This window comes from Alexandromys fortis, unplaced genomic scaffold (assembly GCF_014885135.2).
Source record: "Alexandromys fortis isolate MF-2015 unplaced genomic scaffold, M_Fortis_MF-2015_v1.1 scaffold_139, whole genome shotgun sequence".
In the NCBI taxonomy this organism is placed as follows: Eukaryota; Metazoa; Chordata; class Mammalia; order Rodentia; family Cricetidae; genus Alexandromys; species Alexandromys fortis.
Genome location: NW_026068020.1, coordinates 1,579,977 through 1,593,375, shown reverse-complemented (window position 1 = coordinate 1,593,375; position 13,399 = coordinate 1,579,977). Strand labels below are relative to the sequence as shown.

At 48.1% G+C, this 13,399-nt stretch overlaps 1 protein-coding gene across 12 annotated transcripts in view; it reads left to right on the top strand.

Annotated features, from left to right (window-relative positions):
- The window catches only part of Lrrfip1 (LRR binding FLII interacting protein 1), a 127,726-nt gene that overhangs the window by 95,056 nt on the left and 19,271 nt on the right, over positions 1 to 13,399 (top strand). For 5 of the 12 annotated variants that reach the window (XM_050163022.1, XM_050163017.1, XM_050163015.1 and 2 more), the window contains 5 exons: positions 3,460 to 3,495; positions 4,169 to 4,294; positions 6,466 to 6,537; positions 8,489 to 8,659; positions 10,540 to 10,632. In XM_050163022.1, coding sequence (XP_050018979.1) covers positions 3,460 to 3,495; positions 4,169 to 4,294; positions 6,466 to 6,537; positions 8,489 to 8,659; positions 10,540 to 10,632 — 498 coding nt within the window. Of the gene's footprint in view, positions 1 to 3,459; positions 3,496 to 4,168; positions 4,295 to 6,465; positions 6,538 to 8,488; positions 8,660 to 10,539; positions 10,633 to 12,061; positions 12,155 to 13,399 lie in introns of all 12 variants that reach the window. The other 7 variants (XM_050163023.1, XM_050163025.1, XM_050163020.1 and 4 more) reach the window with 2 other exon arrangements.

Sequence of the window (13,399 nt, the reverse complement as noted above, 5' to 3'; positions counted from 1 at the left end):
CAAGAAAGAAAGAGAAAGGAAAAGAAAAAGAAAGGAAGGAAAAAGAAAGAGAAAGGAGGAGAGAACCGAGTCCCACAAAGTGTCCCCTGACATCTCCATATATGTCATGACATGCACACGCACCCTAAATAAGTAATAAAACTCAACATTCCCACAATGATGGTGAGCCCCACTGCCACTGACCTTGGAAGGGAAGTAGCTCTTAAAATGGGTGTTCCCTGAGTGGTGTTTCCTGTGTCACTTGTTTTGCAAGGGTTGTTGCAATGACATTGCCTCGGGGACCCTGTTTGTCTTCCAGTGTCTGATGCAAGCCTGTCTCTCCAGAGTTGGGGCCACGAGGTTCTCTCTTGGGCCAGTTCTTGCTTGGGTCTCTTCATCTTTGAATAGGCCAGCAGACAGTGACATGCAAATGAGTGTTTCAAACCTCATCATGTGATCTTTATAAGAAGCCTGCTGAGGTGGTGTGGACTGGACACACATTTAGCGTCCTCCTAAAGGACTTGCTTTCGGAAGGGAGGGAGAAGATGCCACGATCTGTGCTTCCACTGAAGTTTCTTAGAAGAGACTTTTTTTCAGGAGGAAAAAAAAAATTAAAGAAAGAAAATTTGAGACTCTGTAGCCCAGCGTGGTAATCCTTCTGCCTCGACCTCTCAAGCACTAGAATTACAGGCATGTGCCACCACACGTAGATTTTGGAAGTAGTCTTTGAATACAGTCAGTGCTAACTATAAAAGGCTCGCGTGCATCATTTAGAATCGTGCTAGTGCGACTTTAATCTGAAATATTGAGTACAGGGAATGGAGGTTAAAAATACTCACGACGTCACAGGATTCCTGGTACTGTTGGCCCTTCTAAGCAGGGAAGGTCTGCTGGCTTGTCCCATGCGCCTGCTCTGTCCACCGCCTTTGGCGGCCTTGTCTCCAAGGCAGCCCTCACGGCGGGTCATGCAGCAGCCGTGGATGTGCACCGTGTTGTTTGCAGAGGTGTGGTGGCACGCTCTCTATCAGAGTGAAGGATGCCATCTGGTTTACTTCTCTGTCCCCTTGTGAAGAGGGTCCAACTGTCTGTCTACTTCTTTCGGGCTTGACTGGAGACAGACTGTCCATGCTGCCATCTACTGGAACCAGTAGGAACAGCAGCCCTTGTCACATCTCATGGGGCCCCAGCAGTACCTGTTTCAAAAAAGGCTGGCCAATAGATAGATGCACCTTGTCAATTTGAAAACAAAATGGAATGGAAAACAAAATACCATGCTGAAAGGTACATTCCATGTATCTATATTGAAAGAAAGTTTTCAGTTTTTCTATGAATGGTCTCCACTTAGCTCCTTCCCCGATTTTTCATAGTCTGCATTCATTATGTATTTTAGAGAAGAGGATTTTTTTTTAACTATGGAAAAAGCATACTATGTGGATTTTTTTTGAGGCCATGTAACTCAAGATAGACTGGAGCTAACCGCATATACCAGGCTGGCTTCAAACTCAGAGGAATCCACCTGCCTCTCCCTCCCATGTGTATGGGAGTGGGCGCAGGGTAGAATTAAAGGTATTTCCTACCGCACCTGACCAAGCTATGGTTTGGATTTTTTTTTCTTCCCTCTTCGATGTCTCGTGGATTATAAAAGCAGTGTATGTGCCAGTTGCTAGTGAAAGCCCCTCCGTTTGCGGGCGTAGATCTTTGCGACTATCTGGCCATCTGAACTTTAGTTTTCCTATACTATATGCATTGCTGATGAACAAGAGAAAACATATTTACCCCAGGAGCGAAAAGCCAGCAGCCTTCCAGGTCTCAGCCTGAGTCTGCTCATCTGGACTTTTGGGGCCAAGGTTGGGCTTGGTGGTCACACACCAGGCATTGGTTCCATCCCCAGCACTGCAGAGCTGCACCTATATAGCCTATCTCTACTTTGCGTTCATTAGTATCCATCTACAGACCAACTTATCTAAAGAATGAGGCTTTGGGCCTAAAGGAGTTAATAAACTGATGTCCCAGGAGAGTGGGCGCCAGCTACCTTACTTCTCCTTAGCTACCCAAAATTTTTGGTATTTCAGAAATACTTTTATTCCCAAGTAGTATGAACTTCATTTTCTGCCAAAATCATCCTCAAAATTTAGAACAAAACGAGAGTGGCTTAGGCAGTGGCTCTTTCAGTAAAGGGCTTGTCATGATGACGGGAGTTTTCTGATCGCTAGCACCCATGTCAAAAGCTGAGCATAGCAGTTCATACCTGTTATTCCAGGGCTGGGGAGGTGAACCCAGGAGGTGCCCTAGGCTGTTGGCCGGCCACTGAGTCAGCAAGCCTCAGGTTCAGTGAGAGACCCCGTCTCAAACAATAAAGTGGAGAACTGAAGAAGGCACTGAATGTCAGAGTCTGGCCTTCGCATGCACACACGTGCTCATGAACATACACACCCAAGGAGAATGCAGGGGGGCTTCCAACTCTATAGACAGCAAGATTAAACTGTCTCAGCTGGGGCCTGCCTCAGCAGCCCACCGTGGAAGTGGACAGTAAAGCCAGTGTGGATCACACATGTGAAAATATACAACATCTCGTGCTTATCCCACACGTCAGCCGTGACTGGCAGAGTGGGTCCACGGGGTCTGTCCAGCAGGACCGCTGAGTCCTTTTCATGTACTGGTTAGACTGGGACACACACAGAAGAGACCTGGACGTTGGAGGTGGGTGTCTTGTGCCTAGTGACCGGTTCTCTTGCTACTCATGTCTGTGAGCTGTGACCTCAGAACATGGCAGTGACTTCAGGACCATCCACCATAAACCTGCACAGGTGTCCACAGTGTCCTGTGCCACTCAGATCTGTGAATCTGTGTATTTGCCACTGACATGTTTGGCAAATGCTCTTGGGGTCAAAGTTAAGAACTTCTGAGCTGTGGGAAGCAGGACTTGGGACTGGGGAGGGAAGCATGGTGGCTGAGGGTGGCCCAGTGCTGAACCCGCGTGACGTCCCAGGGCTGGAGGAACAGTCCTTAGGCCAGCTTCAGCCTCGGTACCCAGGCACACCCTTCTACCCCAGGTGTCTCCCTGGGGGCTCAGCACCAGTGCACACCTGCTTCCAGCCACGTAGGCCACCCTGCATCCCACGGCGGCTTCTATCTGAGGAAAGGAAGGGTCTCAGAGAGGCTTCCACACAGGAAGGATAGATGCAGAAAGCCAAAGTCTTAGGGTTGTTTGTTTTTATTTTTTATTTTTTAAATTACAGCATGAGATAATGTTTTGTTGGGTTTTTTTTTCTTTTGGTTTTTCGAGACAGGGTTTCTCCGTGTGACAGCCCTAACTGTCCTGCAGGCTGGCCTCAAACTCACAGAGATCTGCCTGCCTCTGCCTCTCAAGTGCTGGGATTAAAGGTGTGCACCACCACTGCCTGGCTTTGTCGTACTACAGGATTTATATGATCAAGTCAGTGCTTTGAACTATTTGACAGTTGTCCCCTTCCTCCACAGGTAGAAGAACGACCAGACAAAGACTTTACTGAGAAGGTAAGGGCTTTCTGCAAACCTCTGTCACAGGCCAGTGATTAACCTAGAGGGTCCTGGGTGAGACTGACCTCAGTGACCGAGACTGCTAAGGTGGCCACACATGATGTCATATCTCCGAAGGAGTCCCGTGTGAGTGTTGAAATCTGAGGGACAGTGAAGAGCTCACTGCTGACTAGACAAACCCAAATCAGCCGTGAAACATCTCTGAATTGGCCCTTTTAACACTGGCCAGAAGCCCATGGGAGATTGTCCAGTATAGAAGTTGAGTTACAGAAAAGGTGTGCTCAGGCCAGGGACATAGCTCAGAGGGTAAGAGTGTCTGCCTTGGGGACCTGAGTTCAAGTCCTCAGCACACATGTAAAAAGCTGGGTGCATTTTCCTTAGCCCCAGCATTGTAGCTGGCCATCTAGTCTAGACAAAATGGTGAGTTTCAGGCTCAGTGGGAGCCCTCATCTCGAGGGAATTCAGTGGAGAGTGTCAGAAAGGGCACCTGGCACCTTCCTGTAGCTGCTACACTGTTGTCTACACGTGCACTTAGCTCACTCGCACACTTACACACCAGAAGTGATCATCAGTGAGAGCTAAAATGGAACATGAAAGAAGAGGTTACGAAATGTGCTCTTGTTGGTAATTTTAGTTTTACCAAATGATATCTGTTCTTTACCCATTCCAGGGGTCCCGTAACATGCCCAGCTTGTCTGCTGCCACGCTGGCTTCTCTGGGCGGGACTTCCTCCCGAAGAGGAAGTGGAGATACCTCCATCTCCATGGACACCGAGGCGTCCATTAGGGAAATTAAGGTAAGACACTTTGCTCACCTGCGACTTAACAGAACCTCTTGGAAGACTGCTTAGTCTTCGTATTCATAGAGAGTTAGTTTGTGAGGTTTGAGATCAGTCCTATCTCCTCTATCTGCCTGAAAACATGGTTCACCTAACACTGGACCCAACGGAGGTAGCATCCCTGGGGGAAGGCTTACCTGCCTGTACCCAAGCAGGGCGGAGCATGCGTCCTCCTCTGTGGCCATCAGTTCTCTGTTCTCCACGGGCCATGCCATCTTCACCATGTGCTAACACATGTAGGTATTCACTTTTCATTTTCTGGAATGTTCTAGAAGATGGAACATTCTGGCCATTCAGGACCACAGCAAGTGCCCACCTCTAGCATCTTCTCCCTCACCTAGAATGCATGCTCTCCCTTCTGTTAGTAGCGTGCCTTTGGTAGACTTCCTCACTGCATCTTAATGGTGTTTTTTGTCCTGCTATGACACAGAAATTATTCTCTGTTAAACCTTTGACATCAAGGATGGCGCCGTGTTTGGTGACCTCCTCGGTATATGGAAAGACTGCGACAGCCCAGACTGTTTGTTAATTATTACCACGGTGTGTATTGTTAGGCAGCTGGAGCAATTGTGTCCCAAATAGGAAAGGAGTGGAGGGTAGGTGACCAGAATGTGTGTCCTTCAGGGAGCGGAGCAAGACAGAGGGTCTGAAAGGGCTGGATTTGGCTAATTTTGTGGGTGAGTCTCACCGTACTCAAATCCAGTTCTCAGGGACCCAGCTCCACTGGTGGCGGCTAAGCAGCCAGATGGCATTTGCCAGGAGCACAGAGAAGGGATTGACGCGGCTGCTGGTGTCAGACCTGAGACGCAGCTTCCATGTTCTATGAATAGGAAGCCAGGATAGTTGTGTTTTGTCTGCTCCCCTAAAATGCCACGCACCAGACCCCAACATCCTCAGCCACCAACACTGTTGCTTTCTTTACGGACTGGAAGTGGAGGTCACTACAGTCCTGCTTAGACTTTGTTCTTAGGCCTGAGTACCGTCCATTTGCCTGGCAAGTGTTTTCCAGGAGACTAGTCTGTGGCAGATATGTCTTCAGGTACCAGGCCATGGAGAGATGTGTTCTTCTCTGCCCCCAGCTGCTCACTGTCTGTGGGGTAGGAAGACAGGGAGCTAAACTCTTGGCAGTGTTTTTTGGCTAGTTGTTGCTTAAGATTTATCATCATCATCATTATTATTATTATTATTTTGTTTATGTGTCTCTGTGTATCAATGCCATATGTATACAAGGTGCCCGCGAGGCCAGAAGATGTTTTTGGATCCCCTGAAGCTGGAGTTATAGGTGGCAATAGAGCCAACCACCTGACGGGTGCTGAGACCAAAGCTGGGGTCCTCGGGAAGAGCAATAGGAACTCTGAACCCCTGAGCCGTCTCTCCAGCCACCTCCACACTTGCCTGTGTGTTTGTTTGCTGCTTTTTAAAGATTTGCCTGTTTATTATTTATTTTACATGTATGGATGGTATCTCTGTGTACCACATGCATGCCAGGTTCCCAGAGACAAAAGTAGGGTATTGGATCCTCTTAACAAGGGAACCATCTTTTTTGCCCTGTTTTGTTTTGTTTAGATTTTGTTCTCTCTCTCTCTCTCTCTCTTTCTCTCTCTCTCTCTCTCTCTCTCTCTCTCTCTCTCTCTCTCTCTCTCTCTCTGTGTGTGTGTGTGTGTGTGTAAGAGAGAGAGACAGACAGAGACAGAGACAGAGACAGAGACAGAGAGAGAGACAAAGAGAGAGACAGAGAGAGAGGGTTTCTCTGTCTTCCTGGAGCTTGCTTTGTAGACCAGACTATCCTTGAACTCAAGGGATCCACCTGCCTCTGACTCCCACATGCTAGAATTAAAGGCACACACCAACACTGCCAGACTCTTTTTGCTCGTTTTTAAAAAATTTACAAAACAATAAAAGATACACCTACATTTTCTAACTTGTATTAATATGATATAAATTTTAATATTTATAATGCTGAAACTTATTTTCACTTTCCTTTACTGCCTAATAAAATAAAGAAGGAACCGTGTCTCTGACTGCCTAAACACTGTGGCATACCCAGACATAAGAAAGCCGCAGGTGCGAGTGTGATCTCTGCCGATTCTCTCCCTTGACATCTTCTGCCTTTTGTGCGTTTCCCTCAGGAACTTAATGAGTTAAAGGACCAGATTCAGGATGTGGAAGGCAAATACATGCAGGGATTGAAAGAGATGAAGGTACTGGTTTATGGACGTGTGAGCCCGTGACACTAACCTGCCTTAGCTTTAGAAAGCCTTACAAGTCCTATGCGCATGCTCACTCTGAAGGGCATCAGTTGTGGAAAGTGTGGGAGCATGGGAAATTCTAACACAGTGTGCATCTGTCTTCTTCCAAATGCAGTTTCTGAACACAGGTGAGAAGGTGACCGGCCTACCCTCCCTGATGTGGGGTGGCGCTCAACACCCTCCCTCTAGGCTCAGAGCCAATGTCTCATTTTGCAAACACAGCAGACAGACACTGGATAGTTTTGGTTCTCTTTGCTCTCCATAGTTGTCACACGCAAGGGTCTTTCTCCCAGTTGGCTTTGCCGAGCTCACCAGAGCTGTCCTAACATGTGTGTTCTGGAAGCTTCGAGGTTAGTGCATGCCGTCGACCTGTCCTTAGGGGAACAGTGTCTGTGTGTGTGTGTGTGTGTGTGTGTGTGTGTGTGTGTGTGTGTGTGTGTGTATACACTGCTCCCAGACTTCAAAGGATGTCACCGTGCCAACAGGAAATGTAGATTCCCAGTTCCTTAACGATGCTGGGGTGAGCAGGTGCCATAGGGAGCAGATGCCAAAGCACAGGCAGCCACAGCCACCAAACAGCTCATGGCAAGTCTGGAGTCGAGCAGTAGATACAGATCTGTCCCTTCTTTTTCCTCTCCCCAGAAAGGGCCTAAGAAATCCTCTAAATGCCATAGCAACGAGCATGAGACAGACAGATGGCATAAGTCACATACTAATTCATCATCTTCAAGGTCATTTCTATATAATAGAAGCATTAAGACCCTGGCTTTTCACTCACCTGAAAACGGAGCCAGTGAATCATCTGGGATCCAATTGTCGTGGTGTGGATACCCAGAGCTAGACCCGTGCAGGATTCCCCAGGGTCTCTTCGCAGCCCTGACGCTTGAGCTGACACCTTCTCTTAGGCTCTGGGTAGTCTACTGCTGGTGGCTGCCCCCTCCACCTTCCCGGCATCACTTTCCTGATGCTCACATTTTGGACCTACAAGAGTGCGAGCCATGTTTGGGCACTGTCAATGTTATCCTTGCAGCTTTTTTTCCCACGGCTGCCCTTTCAAACAAGTGACTTTGGTCTTTCCAGGAGCTACCCAGTAAGACCTGTGGACCTTGTTTGATTTCCCATGAGTCAGAAATCTGCAATGACCACAGATTCTTTCCTGGTTCCCAAGCCTGAACGAGGCGGCCTAGCAGTGGCTTGTGGCAGGGTTTTATTTCCATCCGTACCTGGCTTTTTCCCAGGCTATATCCGCACACTGAGTGATGACTTCAGAAACCCATTTAGCTGCCGTGGCCCATGGGTTAAAGATTCTGGCTGCTGAACCAGAGAGTGAGTGGCTCTGCTGCCTCCCTGAGCAGCCAGCTTCCCACATACCTCTTTGTCTTAGTGAGAAGACAGGCTGCTGTCTTAGCCTCTTTTCCTATTGCTGTGCCAAAATACCACAACAAAAGCAACTTAAAGGTAAAGGGGTTTATTTTGGTTCACTGTTCAAGGATATAGTCCATCACATCAGGGAGTCCTGGTGGCAGGAACATGAGGCAGCTAGTCAGGTTGCCTGTGCAGTCAGCAAGCTGAGTAATGAATGTCGGTGTTTCCTTTCTATGCTAGCCAAGACTCCAACCTAGGGATAGCCCTCATTTAGGGCGGGGTCTTCCTGGCTCAATTAACATCGTTAACATAATTCCTCACAGGCCAGCCATAGGCCGGTCGCCCCCCCCCCACACACACACAGTTGGAAGCTACTTGTTTGAGTGGACAAGACATTGAGAAGTGGGCTCTGTGCATGTGGGATTGCACCGTGTCTCTTCTATTCCAAGAAACAAAGGCTGAGACTGGAAAAGAACTCTAGCTTAATCGCGCCTTGTTCTCCTCTTGCAATTCTGAAACGATGGCCTGGTTTCTGCAGGACTCGCTGGCTGAAGTCGAGGAGAAGTACAAGAAAGCCATGGTCTCCAACGCCCAACTAGACAACGAGAAGACCAACTTCATGTACCAGGTAGACACGCTGAAGGACACTCTGCTGGAGCTGGAAGAGCAGCTGGCCGAGTCTCAGAGACTGTACGAGGAGAAGAACAAGGTAAGCACTGCTGTGCTTAGGAATGAAGCGGGAACTGTGTAAATATGGTGTACTTGGCTGGGCGTGGTGGCGCACGCCTTTAATCCCAGCACTGGGGAGGCAGTAGTAGGCAGATCTCTGTGAGTTCGAGGCCAGCCTGGTCTACCAGAGCTAGTTCCGGGACAGACTCCAAAGCTACAGAGCAACCCTGTCTCCAAAAACAAAAACAAACAAATGAACTGTGTGTGTGTGTCTGTGTGTCTGTGTGTGTGTATTACTTCTATTTTTAATTTTTTTGCTAATTATGTATGTGGGGAGGTGGTATGTGTACGAGTACACTAGTTTGTATATACCCCCACCCACACATAATCAGGGGAGGATGTCAGGTCCCCTAGAGCTGGAGTTTCAGGCAGTTGTGAGCCACCTGACATGGGTACTAGAAATTGAACTGAGGTCATCTACAAGATGCACCTAACTGCTGAGCCATCTTTCCAACCCTTGTTTATATATTCTTTAAACAGTGATTCTCTGCTTGTCCAGAAAGCCCAGAGTCCGAGAATTAGGATATTGTGTTTTTGTCGTACATGGTGGCAAGAGGAGTCCAAGATTGACTTGGGCTACTTATTAGCAAGACTCTGCCGCCAAACCAAACAGTCTCACGGGTAGGGGAGATAACTCACTCTAAAGCGCTTGCTGCACAGTGTTCAGACCTGAGTTCAGTCCTTAGCATCTGGTGTGGTGTGTGCTCTTGATCCCAGTGCTGGGGAGTCAGAGACAGCTGGATCTGTGGTGCATCCTGGGTAGCTTGATTAGCCTCATCAGTCAGCCTCTGACCATGAAAAACCCTTTCTCAAAAACCCAGGCCAGGGCTGGAAAGATAGCCAAGTGCTTAGGAGTACATACTGTCTTGTCGGGGGGCCAGGTTTGGGCCCCAGCACTCCTGCCAGGTGGCTCTCCAGCACCTGTAACACTGGCTTCTGGGGATCTGATGGCCGTGGCCTCCGTGGGCATCTACAGATGTACACAGACTCACACACATATACATAAAATAATAAAGTCAACCTTGAAAAGAAAAGGCAAAAACCCAAGGGCTACAGCTCCTGGGGAGTGACCGCCAAGGTAGACTTCTGGCTTCTACACTCCTATACACATAGGTGCACACACACACATATATACTCATACACATATATACATATAAAACTCAGACATCTGTGCCCTTCTCTGAGTAATTTGAAATGTGATTATGCATAGTTTCAATGTGTAAACTAGGGAATTTTGCTAGAATGTTGCTATTATGCATGAAAATAGAACAATCATAAAAAACCTGTGTATTAAAGAATAGACATACTTAAATAATGTACAGCTAGATGCTTCCAGATTTTCATGCTAAAATACATTTTCTGCCTTTTATTTTATGTCAACTTCGTAGGGTATTAATTACAAACATCAAAGATTTGAGGAAATTGTACTGTTATTTCTACTTATTTGGGAAAGGCACAGTTACTCCATTTCAGAAATCACACCTTCAGAGCTCAGAGAAAGGCAGTCACGCATGTACTTCAGGACCTGCTGGGACTCAGGACACAGAAGCGGTTTTGTTCTTGAGTATTCCCAGCCTGCAGCACACACCCCTAGAGAGAGACCCTAAGACTCATCTTAACGAGAGAGGAATTGGGAAATAACTTCTCAGCTTTGCACAGTTCGAGGGTTGCTTTTAGGGGGAACTGTCTGATTGTCCTCTATGGACAGCAGAGGAATGAGCTTCTGTTGTGTACCTTGGAAACAGCGATGATTTAGTAGAGGGTCTTTTGTCCTGAGGGACATGTGGCCCATGAGAACATGAGCCCTGTGACAGAAACGCCACCTAACTTCAGCCTCCGTCCTGCGTTCCTCACCCACAGGAGTTCGAGAGGGAGAAGCATGCCCACAGCATCCTGCAGTTCCAGTTTGCCGAAGTCAAAGAAGCTCTGAGGCAAAGGGAAGAAATGCTTGAGGTGGGTACCACCTTTCTTCTTCCTTTTCTGTTGCTTCCTTGCTCTTCTAGTCCACGTTGCTGTGATAAAATGCCACAGGCTTGGTGGCCTTGACAGCAGGTGTGTATTTCCTCACAGTTCTGGAGACCGAAGTCCAAGTCAAGGTCGGGCACAGAGGGTCACCTTCAGTGTTGTGACCTTAAGAGCAGAGAGTGTATACTTTCAATATGACACCCATCCTGTCCACCTGGGACGCACCCTCATTTAACCTTCATACCTCTGAAGATTTTATCCAAACACATGTCACCTTGGAGGCCCGGAAGTCAGCTCAAAGCAATCCTTAAAGCTACAGCTTTGATTAAGATCCAGGGTTCAGACTACTTTTCCATCCCTTGAGGAGACGGCTCCTCTCGTGGGTGAAGATTCTCATTCTGGGGCTCTTGTGTGTGTTTTGGGAGGGGAGACGTGATAAAATGCTGCCCGCCTTTACAAAGTTTGCATCGTAAGTCCCTAGAAGTTGGAAATGTGGGGAAAAAAAGAGATTTCGAAGGTGAGACTAACGACCTTGATATGGAAGGTTGTCATTGATCATCTGTGTGGCTCTGAGGGAATCCCAAGGTACCCACGGGAGGGAGGCACATCACACGCTGAGGTGGGAGCCACGTTGACAGCAGCCGAGGTTAGTGTTGGTGAAGAGAGAACACAGAGCAATAATGTGGGCAGGTTTAATGTGGGCGGAGTGGTTATCAACCTGTGAGTCACAACCATCAAAAAAATAACTCTGATGATCTTAGGAACCCCCAACCATAACTTAACTTCCGTTGTTATTTCATAACTGAGATTTCGATACTGAGCAGTGTCTCACTTCCTAAGGCCATCAGAAATATGTTTTTTCCAACGGGTCACGACCCACAGGTTGAGAACCAATGTTCTAGGAGCCCTCCTCGGAAGGTTCTTTCACAGCGGTCTCAGAACTAGGAGAGTATAATTATATGAGTTCATAAACGCTGTGCTCATTTGGTACCATGGTTTGTGCCACGGAGCATGCAGATCAACAGTGGGACACGCATATGACAGCGGTCCCGTAGATGACAGGACTTGGTGATTTTGCAGCCATCAATACTATCCGTATTTTATGATGTTTGCAAAATGATGAGCTCACCTGCCTGCACTCCCTCAGCCTGCTGTCCTACAGTTAAGCAAAGCGTGGCTGTATGGGGTTGGGTTTTCATTCTTTAACTTCGTCGGGACTGTAAGTGATGGCTTTGAGGTAAGCTGTCAGCCACGCTGGTTTTGTTCTCGGAGCTGAGAGTAGAACAAGGAAAAAAAATTCCTAGCATGCTGCTGAATCCGGGGATGGTGAGACCTTCCTGCCCTGGTCATCTAGCCCTGATTTCTTTTCTCTCCTCAATCCTTTGTCTATTTCCTTTCCGTCTGTTCCTCTCCTCAGGAAATCCGACAGCTGCAGCAGAAACAGGCGGGTTTTATCAGGGAGATCTCTGATCTTCAGGAAACGATAGAATGGAAAGACAAAAAGATAGGGGTAGGAGTCTCAAGCCTTCGCAGAACTGTCCCCGGGTGGGGGTGGGGGTGGGGGTGGGGGAGCTGCTCAGCAAACGTGGTTCCTGCAGAAGCTTTGGTTTGGAAGAATGTTTGCATGGATGTGCATGCGACCCTCGGGGACACAGCATGAACAGCATGGTGACTTCCCCCGCTTACCTGGTGGATGGAACCATCTCCGGGTAGTTGGGGCTGTCTCCCTCTCCCTGGTGCACCAGAGGGTCCCAGGTACAACGCGGGCCATGCAGAGAGAAAGGTTCTGGGCAGTTCGACGTGGAAGATCAAACCCCAGAGTCCCCTTGGGGTTTTATGATGCGGTGGGGGGCAGCATGCCGTACTCCACGGGTTCCCATTTTGAGACCTCCACAGGGAGGCCTCATCAGACCCCTCTCCCTCCTCAGCAGAGAGGGGGAGACAGCCCATCCCCATTTAGGAGGGGTAAACAGGAAGAGTGGGCCCCACCAAGTCACTGCTGACTCATAGCAGCAGCCCGTGATACCTAAAAAACTTATGTGACTGGGCCCTAAGACAGGTCTAGAGGTGATCTGCACAATATGAGGCCTCACCTTTCTCCTTCGGCACATTCACGAGCCTTGGCTAAGAGATCATGTGCTCGTGCGCTGTGCACACATGCGTGTGCAAGCATGCTCTCCCAGAACATTTTTTGAACAACATATGCTCATAACCGGTGTCTAAAAATAGCTTAGGGAGATGGTTGATAGTAAAGTGTGAGCAAAAGGACCTGAATTTAGTCACCAGACCAGACATGGTGACACACATTTGTGGCCCTGGCGCTGGAGAGGTGGAGATTAGGGACATTCCTAAGGCTCGCTGCCCAGCCAGCCTAGCCTAATCAGAGGACTCCAGGCCAGTGAAAGACTCAGTTTCTAAATTTAAAAAAAAAAAAAAGACAAAGAGGATGGCAATTGAGGAATGACACCCGATATTATCCTCTGAATTATACACAGAAACACATACAGAGAGACAGACACACACACGTGTGAACAGGCACTTAAACACAGAAATGTCTAAAATTATAACGTGGGGTTCTTTAGCAGCGTTTCTTGTTCTGCGTTCATCTCTCGTTTAAAGGACTGTGTGACACCTGTTCACTCTCCAGCACCATGTCATAAGATAAAGACAGACCAGTCCCAGGCAGTGGTAATGCACCCCTTTTAATCCCCGCACTGTGGGGGCAAGTTCCAGGCCTGCCCGGGCCTCACAGTTA